At 40.1% G+C, this 18,354-nt stretch overlaps 1 protein-coding gene across 2 annotated transcripts in view; it reads left to right on the top strand.

Annotated features, from left to right (window-relative positions):
* Window positions 1-424: 424 nt before the first annotated feature.
* Window positions 425-18,354, top strand: part of LOC105007879 (collagen alpha-1(XXVI) chain) — a 48,802-nt gene continuing 30,872 nt past the window's right edge. The window contains exons 1-3 of one of the 2 annotated variants that reach the window (XM_020044833.2): window positions 425-843; window positions 3,314-3,436; window positions 3,751-3,848. In XM_020044833.2, coding sequence (XP_019900392.2) covers window positions 671-843; window positions 3,314-3,436; window positions 3,751-3,848 — 394 coding nt within the window. In that variant the 5' untranslated portion in view covers window positions 425-670. Of the gene's footprint in view, window positions 844-3,313; window positions 3,437-3,744; window positions 3,849-18,354 lie in introns of both variants that reach the window. The other variant, XM_013133868.3, reaches the window with a different exon arrangement.

The raw sequence follows: 18,354 nt of genomic DNA, 5'->3' as shown, positions 1-18,354 counted from the left end.
TAGCAAGAGATATAATAAAATTACAGTATTTGAATGTGGTATAGTATAAAACAAACATAATACAATTCAAAACAAACAAGGGCTAGAATGGCAGTAATATATATGACCTAGCAGCAATCGATAGTTATCATCAATACATCAGTGCAATAAGCTTATGACATTGGGGGGGGGGGGGGGGTGTTGCCCCATCTTCCCCTCAATGTGAATGTGACAGTTTCTGCCTGCTTTCATAATCCAAATGACAATTATTTTAATCCATTTGGTAACTTTTTAACAGAAAATTTTATTTTAAATAGCAGCAGCTTTGCCTTCAAAGCGTAATCTTTTTGAGACGAAGAGATGAGACGGTGTGCTACGTCGCGGTGACGTGGTTTTCTACCATTTGTGAGTTGCTGTGGATATCTGACTCCTCAATCTAGTACGCAGGGGGTCAAACATCAGAATCGTTTTTAAAAGGCAGTTTATTCAATGGGCGTGGTTTTATGATGCATTCTCTTTATCTCTTTACGCTGTCTTCTTGTCTGCACGCTGATTAACTCATGAGCGCGTAATTTTTGGGTACATAGGGTTTTTGTGTGTATTTATTTTGCTTTTCTCCATTCGGAAAGTTTTTCAAACGCACGTTTTTTTACTCGTCGAAACACAATTAGCAGTTTGAGACTCTGTAGAAATGCCAATATCATCACTCCCGTGCGCTTTCAAGATAATATGGATATTTCTGATCAGTCAGTCGATGGGCACTGGATTTATATATCAGTTTCCCGTTAGGCCTTTACAACGCGTTAACTCAGAGCAGAGCCGGAGCACCGGTTCACCGGGTAGCGGATCAAACAGTCATACCAGGTGAGTGCGTCCTTAAGCCATTATCATGGCGAGACTGACAACAAATTATTTTTTATATAAGTTTTAATTAAACAATTAAAGGTTTGTTTATATACTGCAGACAGAGTACTGTGTTTCGGTTGCTTGCAATATATGTTAAGCTCCTGTAACTTAACAATGGCCTGCGGAATCGTACGCATTTTGTCTTCTTTTGGTTGTAAGAGTTTGGATTTGAAATAAACCATTTGGTTAAAGTATATATTCTCATATTTTATTTGAGGGTACATATCGGTTTCACCAATTAGAAATTAATGAACGTTTTATACATTCCTCCTATTTCAGGGCAACTTTCGACAACTTTCTTAACGGGAGTTTCTGGCTAGTCAAGTGTAGTCTGTCCCATCGTTTATACATAAATATACATAATTACCAAAAACTTCCGTTTGCTGCATCATTAAAAAATAATAGGAAAGCACTGGTAAGTTCAGCAATTACTAAAGTCCTGGTCCATGAAGAAAGACAGGATAACTGAAAAACATTCACTGTAATGATGGAAAAGTCACAGACACTATGCAGGAGGTATGCGTGGATGTGACCAGTATCATCCGTAGATTTCAACAGCAGAACTACAGACACTGGACTGTACAGGATGGTCAGTATCTAAAAAGGGAATCTGTAAAATGGTATTGTGGAATGATGAGACAAAGATGAACATGTACCAGAGTTCAAGGCAAGAGAAATTCTGAACAGAAAAAAGGTTGTCAGCATACCACCTCATCTGGGAAAGTATGGATTGGCCATGTACGGCGGCCACTGGAAATGGTTCACTAGTCTTCATTGATGAAATACACTCACCTAAAGGATTATTAGGAACACCATACTAATACTGTGTTTGACTCCCTTTCACCTTCAGAACTGCCTTAATTCTACGTGACATTGATTCAACAAGGTGCTGAAAGCATATTGATAGGATAGCATATTGCAGTTGATGGAGATTTGTGGGATGCACACCCAGGGCACGAAGCTCCCGTTCCACCACATCCCAAAGATGCTCTATTGGGTTGAGATCTGGTGACTGTGGGGGCCATTTCAGTACAGTGAACTCATTGTCATGTTCAAGAAACCAATTTGAAATGATTCGAGCTTTGCGACATGGTGCATGATCTTGCTGGAAGTAGCCATCAGAGGATGGGTACATGGTGGTCATAAAGGGATGGACATGCTCAGAAACAATGCTCAGGTAGGCCGTGGCATTTAAATGATGCCCAATTGGCACTAAGGGGCCTAAAGTGTTCCAAGAAAACATCCCCCACACCATTACACCACCAGCAGCCTGCACAGTGGTAACAAGGCATGATGGATCCATGTTCTCATTCTGTTTACGCCAAATTCTGACTCTACCATCTGAATGTCTCCACAGAAATCGAGACTCATCAGACCAGGCAACATTCTTCCAGTCTTCAACTGTCCAATTTTGGTGATCTCATGCAAATTGTAGCCTCTTTTTCCTATTTGTAGTGGTGATGAGTGGTACCCGGTGAGGTATTCTGCTGTTGTAGCCCATCTGCCTCAAGGTTGTGCGTGTTGTGACTTCACAAATGCTTTGCTGCATACCTCGGTTGTAACGAGTGGTTATTTCAGTCAAAGTTGCTCTTCTATCAGCTTGAATCAGTGGGCACATTCTCCTCTGACCTCTAGCATCAACAAGGCATTTTCGCCTACAGGACTGCTGCATACTGGATGTTTTTCCCTTTTCACACCATTCTTTGTAAACCCTAGAAATGGTTGTGCGTGAAAATCCCAGTAACTGAGCAGATTGTGAAATACTCAGACCGGCCTGTCTGGCACCAACAACCATGCCACGCTCAAAATTGCTTAAATCACCTTTCTTTCCCATTCTGACATTAAGTTTGGAGTTCAGGAGATTGTCTTGACCAGGACCACACCCCTAAATGCATTGAAGCAATTCCCATGTGATTGGTTGATTAGATAATTGCATTAATGAGAAATTGAACAAGTATTCCTAATAATCCTTTTGGTGAGTGTATGTTGTCTTATAAAGTACATGGAAATGCATCTGCTCGGACAGCAAGATAATGACCTGAAACACACTACCATAAAAACTTGAGTTTTTCTGTGGCAAAACATTCCTGACTGGCTGAGACAATCTCCATATTTAAATCCAATTGAACATAATTTTTTCTGAAATTGAAATTTTAAGCAAAAACAAACAACAAATGAAGATGACTGCAGTGCATGCCTAGCAGAGCATCCCCAAAGAAGATAACCAGTTTCTGGTGGGGTCAATGGATCACAGACTTTAGGCAGATACAGCATGGAAATATACATCCTAATATTTAACATATGTGCTTAATTTGGACATCATTTAAATTTGCCCAAATACTTTTAGTGGCAGCCTTACTTAAAGGGTAGTAGATCTGTGTTAGGATGTTAAGATTGCATTACCCATATGGTCTTTCCGTGACAACAGGAACTGGTGCCAGTACACAGTGTCCAGAACAGTGACGTGCCAAGTTCACAATGGGACCAAGACGACAGTGCAAAGAATATTCCAGGGCTGCCATTGGCCAGGACCCTGTGCCAAACTCATCAGGTAAAATTGAATCATACACCTGAGTTCACCTGAGTTCAGGTAAAATTTAATCATACACCTGAGTTTTCATATAAACACTATATTTTTTAAGATATATTTTCAGTGGCATTTTTCATGCTTCATGCCACGGGAAAATATAGATAAAAGTTATTGCTCAAAGAGCAGTGGGCAGGATTTGAACACATGCTGCACATGTGTACTGCTTAGACCACTGGACTGCCATACAGTAGGCCACCATATTAATGGAATCTTGTAATGCATATGTTTTGAGTTCAAAATGTTCCTGAATTAACCCTGTTCTCTGTCAGCTACAGGACCCTGGTTAGGCCGTCTTACAAGGTGGCCTATCGCCATGTCACTGCTCTGGAATGGAGGTGCTGCCCTGGGTTTATAGGTGACAGATGTCAAGAAGGTGAGCTTCCACACCCCTCTACTTTTCTTAACCCTTTTGTTTACACTGCCCCATTTATTAAATTATTTTGGGAGTCTGGTTTGTTTTCAGCTCTCCTTGAAGTAAACGAAACCCCAAGTCACATTATGCTGGATTACAAAGTGTTTAGTTGTTATTTAAACCTAAGTGAGGAAGACCAACAATTTGAATTTGTAAATCAGCAGCAACCTACATTGAGAATGACTGCTGGAGTAGGGCCAAATGATTACTAAGACTAAATCCTTTTAACTGAAACAGGTGCCAAAATAGTAACGACTAACAGATTGGAAAACATGTACAAATATTTGTAATTTATGTGTGCAGTGTTCAATAAGATGAATAAACCAATCAAGGTACATGTGTGTTTTTAAGGGAATTTGATATACATTGATGACTAACATACAGTAATAACCTTACTCAGCTCACTTGGAGCCGTTTGTTGAACCAAAGTAGTATTGCAAGGAAAACAGTTATGATAGGATTGAATTTGCTGAACGTTTGACCTGTAACTTAACTAACAAACATTGTTAACATTCAAAGGGAAAAGAGGGTTTTGTAATTTACTCAAAAACTTTTATCACATGGAGGAAATATGTTTTCCTGGGTCCATTTATTTCAAAGTTATCCACCTGGATTACACCTATACTATATGGGGAAATCTCAGAAATACAATGAATAGAACAACGAGTCAATGTTCGTCCATTCGGTTTATTCACATAGTATGTATTTAATTTCGCCCAATGGATATTGTGAATTAAAGAATTGGTTGAGTTGGCTTTTTAACTGTAAAACGTCTTTTAGTTTTGGGACTTAAGGTGTCTTGAAATAGGGTTGAGACTTCTGAGCCTGTTTTTGATTAAATTGAAGAACATGTTCCACAATTTCAGATTTTATTATAGGATACTGCACTGGCTTGTGCCAAAAACAGCAGACACTTTTCCTCGGGTCTGCAATAAAACCAAGTTGAAAGGACTGTTGTGGCCTTGTGGTTTTGTACCTGCTCCTCATGTCTTTAATCCAGATGCTTCTGTGTCTGAGGGAAAGATGAAGTCATCAGCTACCATAGTACCAGGAGAGATGTCTCTCACTCTTGTTCTCTCTTGGTCTATCTCCCCTCCTTTTAAACTGTTATGCAGTAGGGAAGCAGGGCACCACAAACCGCAGACTCCCTGGCCAGTAAAGTGTGAGGTTGGACTAGGGGGCAAACCACTACAGGCATTGAGACTGACTGGAAATATTGCGGGAGGACTGTAGGTCTCAGCTCTCTGGTCTTCAGAGTTTTTAGTTTATTATATACAGTACTTTCACACTTTTGCAAGCACCACACAATGAAATGTTTTGAAAAACAATGTTCACACGAACATGTGCTTACATAAAGATCCACTGGTACCTTGGGTCTTAGATTAGACCCAGACCCCGACATTCACACTCACACGCACACACACATACCACACGCTTGTAGTTGCGTGTGTAACAGGACAAATATGTGTGATGCATGGTGGCCTAACACAGGAAAGGGCAGTGTTCATGTTGGCGAGTCTTTCTGTCCATCACTCTCCAAGACCAACACCCACATAAATAAGAGGTGTGTTTTGAAGTCATAATAACCATTGCTAATAGTTCCATCGAGCTTATTAAACAAAAAGACGCAGTCTGGATTTTCCAGGCTCATGTTAGCTAAACACTTTAATACAAATTAATTACTGAATTATTCATGAATTATTAAGGACCTTTTAAAATGTATACTTGCCCACCACCCATAGATTTATAGATTTGTCTGAGCACTTGACCACAACCATTGACTTGCCAATTACTGTTAAGTTGTTTGTTGAAATCAAATATTGACTATTAATTATTTGCATGTGCTGCTCACATGAAATCCACATGTACAGGTCAGGCCAAGTTCTCTGCTGTTTAAAGTACTGTAAATGTAGACTTGCCTGACATTGAGTGATGTCACTAACAAGCTGCTTCTCTTTAAGAATTGTGAGGTGTGAGGGAAAGACAGGGGAGACTAAGAGAGTAAGTGGATTGAGAGAGGCCAAGTCTGCCCCTCAGTCTTCAAATGATGTGTTAAGAGCTTGTCCCAGAGGGCTCCAGCTGTTGCCCCAAGCTGCCCCAAAAGCAACACTGGTTCTGTGGGAAAGTACTGGACATAATGAGCATGACATGCTCTAAGCAGGCCACAGGAACAACGCTTAGATCAGGCATTCATTCTGAACCTGACTGCAAATGTAAAACACTCTTAAAGCAAAACATTTTGGTAGTCAACATGAATGCAAGCAATTTCATTCATGTTTCTTTGTTTTCTTTTTCTAGTCTGTAAAGGTAAAGGTTGTTGGAGGATATCTCGAATTGAAGCTGTAAGTTCTTTAAGAACGTAACCCCTCAGAAATCAACCCTGAAAGGTTTTTAAAAAGATGAATTGAGAATGAATTGAGAACCCATTGAAAATGTTTTATTAAGGCTAAGAATCCTCTAAGAAAACGTAATTTTTATTGTAATGATAATTTTGTGTATTTTGGTGGCAGGACAAAGTATCTGAAAACTGTTTGAAAGACTCAGTGTCAAAGAAAGTCGCACTTTCACCCAATGGACATGAGATGATAACATCAGCATGATGTTTCCCATCATACAGAAGTGATGGTTTTGGTTTCCCATTATCCTCACTGGATCCACTTCACAAGCTAGCTATTAACCTCGAGGGGAGGGAGGATTAAGTTGTCACAATCCATGATTTAAGGTCAGTCTGGCAGCATTTCTCCTTAATGGTTACGATAAGGTTTTGGGATGGGAATCCTGGAGCAGCGCCATCAGTGAGACACCTGTTGATCCCCTCTGATCAACTCTGAAGGCCTACAGAGGCTAGCTTCATAGCTTACTCAGCCCGGGTTCTCCGGCAGCTGAGTCACGTTGGAAATTTGAGGATTCTGGCTCAAATATCAACCATATTCACTGAAAGAACTCTGTGAGCTCTGCCATGGTTCTTCCCCAAAGGTTTCTTTACTGTTTTGCAGTCATCATTAAAATGTAGCAGATGCAGCTAATTAAAATAGTCTGGGGCGTGAGTTGCTCACTGCTTTTTTGTGCAATCCTTTTATTGGTGATATAGAACATTTTTGGTGAAACAAACAGCATTTGAAGTACTTTGCACTTTTGATCATAATCATAATACATGGAAAAATAAATTTTTTGACAGAACATTCCATGACGTAAGGCATTGTTGGCTGAAAAAATTGATGCAGTTCAATTAAGTATGTGTATAATTCACCAATATACTATTTGAAAGTAAACTAATAGAAACCAGGTTGTAAATCATAGTCAACGTTTTTTATTTGTCAAGTACCCCAAATAACATGCATCATTCTGAACAATGAAATTCTTGTGACATGACACGCCTATGTAGTAATTTAGAAATATATAGAAACCAGGCAAGCCTAGTTCAGCTGGCCCGCAATTAAAAGCAAAGAATGTTGTTGCCCTCCCTGGGTTTGAACCCAGGTCTCCCACATAAGAGTCTTTAACCACTACACCACGATGCTACACATTAGATAATTTTGTCACGCATTAACATCACGCCAAGATTAAATATTTTGCTAGACAGGCATTGTGTTAAACTGACTAATGATGTTTCTTATTAAGTTTACCTGCACCACAAATAGCATCTATGAACTGTATGGTTTTTGCCACTGGCCGTTTTAACAGCTTATTAGCCATTTGTGAATTACATTGATAGAGTAATTATCAATATAATTAGCCAGTAAAGTGTTTGTCTGTCCGGAACTCTTCTTATTACATAGCTACTGAACGTTGTAGCTAATGAAGTTTTTGTCTGTCCTGAGCAAATCCTAAGGTAAAATGAATTTTGACTTTGACGGGAGTCGAATGCAGGATCTGTTGTTCCGTAGTCCGCGTCTCTAAAAGACATTTCCTCTTCTAGGCCATCTCCGCTTACGTGGTCCGACAAAAATGGAACGCAAGAGAAAACAAGCATTCAGAGCTGAAGAAATCAATAGGCCTCATTCACCAATATCTTCCTAAGAATTGTCTTAACTTTGCTCTTAATAAACTCCCTAAGAAAAGCCCATGTCGGATTCATGACATGTTCTTAAAAAATAGAATTGTTGGCACCTGTGTTCTTAGGATTGATGAATCCCACGTCTTCGTAAGTGAAAGTGCGTGCCAGTTGTTCCTAACTAGCATAAAAAAGGCCCCGCAAATTCCCATATAAGGACGTGACACTTCAGGGAAAAGTTGGAGAATGTCCAAAAGATGCACAGACGGTGGTGGTCTACCGATCACCAAATGAAAGAAGAACTTCAGTAATTCTGAAATAGAAATTCTGCTGCAACAGGTAAATGCCAAACGAGGCATAACATTTAGTAGTGTTTCCAGTGGTACTAAAGCCACCAACAAAATGGAGGCATGGAAAAAGATCACGGATTCCATGAAGTCTGCTTCTGGACAACGTAGCTCAATTGAAGATGTAAAAAAGAAATGGTTTGACTTAAAATCAGAGACCAAATAATCCATTACCAAACATAAGAGACATATGCTGACCACTGGAGGGGGCATGCAGGCCCTGAGTTATCTGAGATTGACCAGCCATTATTGGTGAGACGGCACTCTCAGGTGTGCCATCAGTGGAGCAACTGGACACTGACCAGAACCCTATATCAACAGCTTCATATCCTCCAAGGCCATCTCCCACCAGTGAATCAGACGGTAAGCAAGTCTTTCTGAATCTTTACAGTTTTTATGCCATAATTTAACTGAAAGCAACGATGAAACCATTGAAATGGAATTTTACACCAGTTTGTCAAACCAAATTCGGGCCTATGTGACTGTGAATGAGTCCTCATCTGAATTCCTAGTTTATTTAGTTTGAAATCCTATTGCTTTTGCAGTAGGCCTATATTGAACAAACTGAAACATAAAAAAAATTCTAATATTTTAGTATCGTTTTTGTTTTTTACAGATCTCCAATCCAGGCAACCCCTCTGTCAAGGGGAACCTGACACCATTCGTCCTTCCTGCAGTAGCCTGCCTCCGTAAGTGCCCCCAGGTACCGTCCAACTGCACGTGTCATCTCTGATGCAGTCTTGGATAACCAGGAACGGATTGCGCAAAGTCTCTGTGAAATCACTTCTACTCTGGCAACAATATCAGAAACACTCAAAGATATAAACAAACATTAAAAAATATAAAGAACGCACACTGAAACCTATGTCATGTGTTTAATTGGTGGTATTTAAGGGACAAAACAAATCAAAAACGAAAAATTATTTGTTGTCTAACTTCCACGCCAAGTCGGTTGTATGGTCCCAGCAATGGGTCAGGATGCACATCCTGTTGTGCTGGCTGAAGTGGAAGTGGAACACCACGCTTCATAGCGATGTTGAGTAACACTCAACAGGCCATGATTATTCTGCAAACCTAAAAATTGTGTAAAGATGATCAAAAGCTAGAAAAACTAAATGAAATAAATTGTTGGAATTAGATTTCCTCTTCTAGGCCATCTCCGCTTACGTGGTCCGACAAAAATGGAACGCAAGAGAAAACAAGCATTCAGAGCTGAAGAAATCAATAGGCCTCATTCACCAATATCTTCCTAAGAATTGTCTTAACTTTGCTCTTAATAAACTCCCTAAGAAAAGCCCATGTCGGATTCATGACATGTTCTTAAAAAATAGAATTGTTGGCACCTGTGTTCTTAGGATTGATGAATCCCACGTCTTCGTAAGTGAAAGTGCGTGCCAGTTGTTCCTAACTAGCATAAAAAAGGCCCCGCAAATTCCCATATAAGGACGTGACACTTCAGGGAAAAGTTGGAGAATGTCCAAAAGATGCACAGACGGTGGTGGTCTACCGATCACCAAATGAAAGAAGAACTTCAGTAATTCTGAAATAGAAATTCTGCTGCAACAGGTAAATGCCAAACGAGGCATAACATTTAGTAGTGTTTCCAGTGATACTAAAGCCACCAACAAAATGGAGGCATGGAAAAAGATCACGGATTCCATGAAGTCTGCTTCTGGACAACGTAGCTCAATTGAAGATGTAAAAAAGAAATGGTTTGACTTAAAATCAGAGACCAAATAATCCATTACCAAACATAAGAGACATATGCTGACCACTGGAGGGGGCATGCAGGCCCTGAGTTATCTGAGATTGACCAGCCATTATTGGTGAGACGGCACTCTCAGGTGTGCCATCAGTGGAGCAACTGGACACTGACCAGAACCCTATATCAACAGCTTCATATCCTCCAAGGCCATCTCCCACCAGTGAATCAGACGGTAAGCAAGTCTTTCTGAATCTTTACAGTTTTTATGCCATAATTTAACTGAAAGCAACGATGAAACCATTGAAATGGAATTTTACACCAGTTTGTCAAACCAAATTCGGGCCTATGTGACTGTGAATGAGTCCTCATCTGAATTCCTAGTTTATTTAGTTTGAAATCCTATTGCTTTTGCAGTAGGCCTATATTGAACAAACTGAAACATAAAAAAAATTCTAATATTTTAGTATCGTTTTTGTTTTTTACAGATCTCCAATCCAGGCAACCCCTCTGTCAAGGGGAACCTGACACCATTCGTCCTTCCTGCAGTAGCCTGCCTCCGTAAGTGCCCCCAGGTACCGTCCAACTGCACGTGTCATCTCTGATGCAGTCTTGGATAACCAGGAACGGATTGCGCAAAGTCTCTGTGAAATCACTTCTACTCTGGCAACAATATCAGAAACACTCAAAGATATAAACAAACATTAAAAAATATAAAGAACGCACACTGAAACCTATGTCATGTGTTTAATTGGTGGGATTTAAGGGACAAAACAAATCAAAAACGAAAAATTATTTGTTGTCTAACTTCCACGCCAAGTCGGTTGTATGGTCCCAGCAATGGGTCAGGATGCACATCCTGTTGTGCTGGCTGAAGTGGAAGTGGAACACCACGCTTCATAGCGATGTTGAGTAACACTCAACAGGCCATGATTATTCTGCAAACCTAAAAATTGTGTAAAGATGATCAAAAGCTAGAAAAACTAAATGAAATAAATTGTTGGAATTAGATTATTTTACATCATGTTCTCCATTTTTCAAACCTGAATAAAACAAGTAGTCCTACACACCTTCTCTGGCTTGTAAAGCAGCTTACAACCTGCTGTGTCCAAACACATCCAGCGTCCCTTCAGAATACCGATGGTTCACTCAGTGGTGTTCAGTGGTGGAGCGGGTGTTCAGTAGTGGAGCGGGTGCTCAGTGGTGGTGCGGGTGTTCAATGGTGGAGCGGGTGTTCAGTGGAGGAGCGGGTGTTCAGTGGTGGAGCAGGTGTTCAGTGGTGGTGCGGGTGCTCAGTGGTGGAGCGGGTGCTCAGTGGTGGAGCGGGTGTTCAGTGGTGGAGCGGGTGCTCAGTGGTGGAGCGGGTGCTCAGTGGTGGAGCGGGTGCTCAGTGGAGGAGCGGGTGCTCAGTGGTGGAGCGGGTGTTCAGTGGAGGAGCGGGTGTTCAGTGGTGGAGCGGGTGCTCAGTGGTGGAGCGGGTGCGTGCATGCCTCTGGTTATAAGAGGCCTCTTGGTGCGTTTGAGGGTTTGTCAGTGGCGTCATTAGCCAGGGTGCAAGGGCATACCCCCAATCTCCTAATGAAACAAGTCATTAATGAAGAAACCCACTTTTTGAAACCAATGATTGGAATTTGAAATTACTCAACGATGCTTAGAAATGAGCCACGCGTCTCCAGCAGCTCCTTGTTCCAGGCATTCCCATAGAACTGTTCTGCACCTCCTGGGAAGCGGGAAACCACGTTGAAGAGGTGGTTGTCAGAGTCGCAGGTGACTTGTACATTGATTGAGTGATATTGCTTGTGGTTGAGGTATGGGAATGGGTGAGGGTGCCTTAATGAGAACGTGAGTCTATTGCCCCGATAACACTGTGCAGACTCGCTATAGAGTAGAACCCTCTCTTGACCGGCAGCTGTTACTGCGCTGTGTAGGGGAAGAACATATATTGTGTGACCAGTTCATTTATTCCATCATTCTATGGATGGCTGTGATATGCCCACCCGGTCTGCTAACTCCCACTGAAATGTCCCAGTGGCTAAAAATCCCAAGGTGGAGAGTACCTGCACATGAGGTGGTACGGGATTGGACCGTTGGGTATGGCTTCGCAGCGCTGGCTCCAAAGTATCACACAGCTCCATTAAAATGCTCGGCAATGTTGTAAAGCAGCAATAGATGTGCCATTTTGATAGCATGTCTGATCTGCAGAGACAGGCCCATTTTGGCCCTAGAAATAGCGCGATCAATCAATAAATGCAGGATTTAATCAGCTTTATTGCTGATGTATATTGCAGTGTTAGTGTTTCTTTGCATACTAAGATTTATTTTTTCAACAAATGATCAGAAATAAGTTACAGTAAAATACTATCATTGTAAACGACTGTAGAATTAAATAAAATGCAGTAACCAATTATTTGGAGCAAACTGTCATCACTCAAATGTGTGTAAGAGTGCTCTTGAGTGTGCGTAGATTCTTTTCTTAGCAAAGAACAAATCCAAGATAAGAAAACATTAGTGAATGTCAGAATCTTCGTAAACAGTGCGTAAGTGGGGTTTAAGAACACATTACTTCATAAGAACGGTTGGTGAATGAGGCCCAATATTCTTCTTGACGTGGTAGAGGCACCAACACCCGGACTCCTTTACTCTGGAACCATGCAGGTGTGAAACGTGTAGAACGTGGTTTGGCTTTATCTTGTTCAGCATTAATGGTGCCTTCACAGATATGCAGGCCATGTGCACTAATGCACCTGCATACCTTAATGGATGCTGGCCTTTGACCTGTGCGCTGATAACAAGCCGGATGGTCCCTGTCCTCTTTAGCCCGGAGGACGCGGCGTCAATGATTCCCAAAATGTATTTCACATTTTGATTCTTCAGACCACTGGATAGTATTCTACCTCGCCTAAGTCCATCTTAAATAAACTCAGACCCAGAGATGGTGGCCGTGGTTCTGGATCTTGTTTATACATGATTTCTTCTTTGCGTGGTAGTTTTAACTTGCACTAGTGGATTCAGCAACGTACTGTGTTCACAGATTTTTTTTTAGCAAGTGTTCCTTAGCCTATGCAGTGATGTCCACTACACAATCGTGTCTGTTTTTAATGCAGTGCCATCTGAGGGCCTGAAAATCACACCCATCCAGTATAGGTTTTCCACTTCAATTATTATTTGTACATTTCTAGCAAGAGTTGCTTTATAGCACCTTCCATTTAGATCCTTATGAACATGGTTATTTATAAAAAAGGGTTGTGGCTACGCTTCTATCAAGTAATATTTTCCTGAATAAAACTATTGTTACGTAGTTAAAACTATTGGTTCTATTGGTTGTTCCACGATCTAATGCTGCTTTTCTACTGCAGGTTCGTGATGGTTCCTATGGTGAAATTCACTGTTCTGTCAGTTTTCTGTCCCTGTTCGAGACATTGATATGGCTCTGTTTGATATCTGGTTCTGAGTAGGCATGTAAAGGCTGATGGTCGGGAATACTATTGGCAAAACTCAATGATTGGTCTCATGCAGAAATGTCACATTGTTGTGCATTTTGTGCTCTCTGGTGCAGCCGGAGTTTTTAAATAGAAATTAGGTAGCATTTGGACATATTAGCATTAGCTTAAAAGATAATGCTACAGCAGAAAAAAACCATAATGTGGCGGAATCATATGACGTAGACATCGATAAATAAATACAAACATTGATCAGCACGGTAATGCATTGTTTTTCATTTGTTAATACAAATGTATAGCTAGCCATGTTATTTAACATCTATGCCACTCACTGCATTATTGCTGTAAGTGTAGCTACAGTACAGACTGTAGTGCTGCCGATTGATGTTCAACAATTAGCTATTGTCCTGTACTAAGATGTGGACTAATCTGTCAATGAAGTAATGTGACTCATGTTTTGTGTAATTGTAAATTAGATACTTGGGAAATACTATTACACTGTTAAAGTATTATTCAGTAGGATAAATATTTCTTCCACAGTGTTGTCAAGTTTATAGCTGGGAATTTTGTCATAACCTAGCAAAGTTTAGTCTCCCCTCTCCCATAACCTTGCTATATTACAATGCACATGTGCAACCCATCTACTACTGTAGCATGATTTTAGTTTATTTTGCTAGCTTTACTCTGTGGAAATGAGTACTGTAGAAACCATGGTCTTTTTGCACAAAACTATTGGACGCTAACTAGTTGTGAGCGCAGGTCTGTACCCTCTACACCTACGTGGGCTAAGCATGCCCCACTCAAGGTTCCTTCTCATTTCATAACTTGTCAATATGATTTAAACATACATTAGCTAGAATACCAAACTCTACATTATAGTAACATACTCTTACTTTCCATATGTAATTCTTGAACCTACAGCCTGAAGATGCTGCATGCTCTAGTGAACCGACAAAACCAAAAATCTGTCCCTTAGATGTTCAGGGGCCATTGACACCATGCTCCAGATACCCCTCCTGTTTGGTAAACAGTTGTCATTCACATAACATTTTTGTAGCGTAGAAGACTCTAAAGCAAGTTGAAGTAGTGAGTACAGATTTTTTTTACTGCCCCACCGTGATAAATCAAATCCACAACACAATTGCTTGTCATCACTTGTTTATCTCTAATCACTCAATTTGAGGTCTTCAACTGAAGGCTTCGGACATGACAGGTGATTTTACAAAATGTTATAGAAGTTCAGAAACTGGACCTTGGAATTTGTATTGTAAAATGTTACATTGATTCAGTTAATCATATTCTAACCCAGTACCTTCACTGGATTAGATATAATACGTATAACAAAAACCTGATTGAGTGAGTACAAAACTACTCTCACTGTCTTTTCTTCAGAGTCTCTACCTTGTAATTTGTGTACTGTATGTGTTATTACTTCTGCCTATATATTTTCTCAGGGAAGACAAAACACTGTCAGTGCACTTAGTGCGTGCCTGAAATTCAAGAGGGAAATGCTATGTACCTGGAAGCGCTTGTACCTGGAATGTACCTGGAAGGGCCCAGCATTTGAAGCAAGATAAACACTTGGACCACCAACTCACTGGTGTCAAACTCATTTTCGCTGTCAGAATCCAGATAATGTTTCATTTGCTTTCACAGATTAACAGTTCTGATATGTTAATCTCTTGAACAGACCAGAAGTCATCCTGCTGTAGCTGAGTGTATGTGGAAGACAAAGCACTTAGCAATGTCATACCTAAGAGGACGTATTGCAGATTATACTATAGGTTTGTAATATTTTAATATGTAAAAACATATTACAAACATGTATTTGAAGATTTAAAAAAAGAAGTTGTTTCATGTGTTTTTTTTTTCTCTTTTTTGGTAAATGAATTACACTCAAAATTAGAGTGTATGGAGGTGGAGAGTCTGTAACCATAACTGCACAAATAAAATTTAAAAAAGTGTACAAAAAGAACAATTACACTTAATGTAAAGTGAAAAGGTAACCTGATAAAAAGATCCACAAGGCCTAACATTGAGAGATGTTTTTGGAAAAATACAAAACATTTTCACCTAGTAAATAGGCTACGAAAAGGCCTTAATCCAAACACAAGTGTATAGGTCCAGTGCATAGGTCCAGACTCATAGTTTAAGCAAATGCATAATTTGTCCATGAATAAGCTATGGACAAACCGAGATTTCTTGGAAAAACACAATGTCCTTTTAACCATGTGAATAGGCAAAAACGATGTGTCTTTGCGGATCTCTCTCAGGGGTTCTAGTGGGGCTAACAAGTTGATTTCAATGCCAATACATAGGTCCAGTCTCCTTGTTTAAGCACGTTTGTCTATAAGTGACATGAATAAGGTATGGAAAAACCGAGAGGAGTTTTTCGATACCTTATGGAAAAACTTCAGTTTCACCTAGTGAATACGAGATTATAATGTGTATTATTAACATGATATCAAAATAAATAAAAAATTATATCATCGTTATCGTCAATACCGGTATATCACAACACCCCTACCCCAGACCTGAATCCAAATGAGACCCTCTGGGACGTTATGTATCGGTGCATCTGATGTTGATCTGACACAGACTGTCCAGGAGCTCACTGATGCCCTGATCCATGTCTGGGAGGAGATCCCCCAGGACACCATCCACCGTCTCATCAGGAGCATGCCCAGACGTTGTTGGGAGTGCATACAGGCACGTGGGGGCCATACACACTACTGAGTCACATTATGAGTTGCTGTGATGAAATTCACACAAGTTGCCGATCTTGGTTTCCACTGACTGTTGTTACGTTATTTTGTTCTCAACAAATTACACAATATACAGTAAAGATTTTGACCTTAAATATTTCGTTAATCGAGACCCAATGTGTGATTTAATTGTTCCCTAAATTTTGAGCAGTGTAAATACGTTCTAAACTGTTCAAAACACAGATAAACAACAAAAAGCTAACATTAACTAGCATCTGTCATGCAGAGATCATACACATTGTTATGTAGCTAGTTAAATAACTTTGGCTATCTAGTTGTACATATCAACGAGGCCTATAGGGGCTCATTCAAACTCAGTTTGAAAATATGAGATAGCAAGTATCACAATCGCTAACTAAACGTAACATTATCTCTCTTTGCCTTTTCTTGCTATACTTATTTAGCCGGTCTCCCTCTTTACAGGGTTTGCGTGCGTGAATTAGTGCTTGAACTGGTTCCTGCGGGCGAAAAGAGTCATAAGTACTGCTGCATCTGGGTTTGAATCCATCCCAAGCATAACATTTTGGAAAAAATATATTTAAAAAAATTTACTGTTGGTAGAATCTGGAAAACCAACTTTTTCTTCCTGGAACCAAGAAAATGGTTCTTCCACAGGGACAGCCAAGGCATCTTATGGAATTCATTTTTTTCAGTGTCAGTTCTTTGTCCATTCCATTATTAAATTTTTTTTAAACCATTTGGGTCGGTTTACGTAGACATCTGACAGCATGGAGCACAATCAGGAGAAATGTGGAAGTAATTTTGCTGCCATGGACCCCTCCCCTTCATTCTTTCTCAACAACATGATGACTATCTTGACACATCAGCATAAGAGCCATTGGGGATAATGGCTGTGTGAGAGGAAAGCTTAAAGTAGCAATGCCAGGAACTACCATGGAGTCACCTTACTGGAAAGAAAAAAAACACTTTACTCAAAACTTCTCAACTTGCACATACTTAACCAAAACTTTAACAATCTTTCCTAAAGAGATAATCTTTTTTCTCTCAAAGCCTGTTAAAAGAAGATAATATGTATTGCAAGTTACTTGCAGTTTAACCTGAATCATCTCGAGAGATTAAGAACATTGAGACATTGTAGGAGGAATGATTAGGCAATTCCTTCTAGTTATTTATTCTACGCTTCAAAGAGATTTTGTGGAGTTCAGGCCTAATATTCCTAGTTTGTCGTGATTTAATCTATAAAGTTGTCAACACCTTTGCTCCTCAAGATTGACTTCCCTCGCCTTCCCTGGGTTTTCTGTTCCATTTCACTCGATTTCCTTTCCATCCTTATCATCCTCTCCATTCTAAATCTCCTCCCTTTCTGCTACAGCTATAAAATGTAGTATCCCCACCTGGGTGGAATGTTTAACTCTTTAAAGTGAGAGGATTTGGCTTGAGATGTCTCATCCCTGTTCTGGAAGCAGGGATGTTATTATTTTTGGTTTGTAACTAATGATCCCTCTAGTTGTTTGTGGTTACTGAGCAAATGTCTGGTCTCCTGAGCGGAACATTTAAAATGGTCTACATTATGCACAACTGCCGGCAAGTCTTTAAAAATACACTGTACTCACTTTGTTTCAGTTTCAGACTATTGTCGCTATTTGATTATAATGTAGGTCTATGAGATTGCCCCACAGGTGGAGCAAATCCTATGTCATTTTCATATAAAACTACTGTAGCTTCTTATTTAAATAATATGAAGCGAAGACAGTAATATGTCAAATACATTAAATATAGCAACATGTAAATGTTTGCTCATAAACTCATTAATGTTTGCTGCTCACTCTGGCTAGTTGATGTTCTTGCACACAGTAGGTTGATGTTTGCTACTGAGGGAGAGAGAGCATCTATTCATACTGCAGTTGTTTGATTGTAAGTTCCCAAATGCAGGACTCTTGCAGAAAAACATTCAGGGGAACTTTGTGGCTTTAGCAAATTATCTGCATGTAAAACATTATGCTACTGCTTGTAAAACACAGTTCAGTGACCAAGAAGGCCTTTATTCAAAAGGCATTGCCTTGGTTACTGGGGCATGAGTGGGTTAAGAGCTGCGCCTAAGTGCTGTTCTCAGGCACTTTGCACCATGGAGTGCCTGGACAAAGCGCATGGAATATCAGAAATATACCACAACCCCCCGAGATGCCTTATTGACTTGGAAACCAGTTACCAAGGCAGTAAGAAGTGATGTCATACCCCTGATTTATGGTCTCACATAC

This window comes from Esox lucius, chromosome 1 (assembly GCF_011004845.1).
Source record: "Esox lucius isolate fEsoLuc1 chromosome 1, fEsoLuc1.pri, whole genome shotgun sequence".
In the NCBI taxonomy this organism is placed as follows: Eukaryota; Metazoa; Chordata; class Actinopteri; order Esociformes; family Esocidae; genus Esox; species Esox lucius.
The sequence above is the reverse complement of the archived record's forward strand: the minus strand, read 5'-3'. Positions and strand labels throughout refer to the sequence as shown.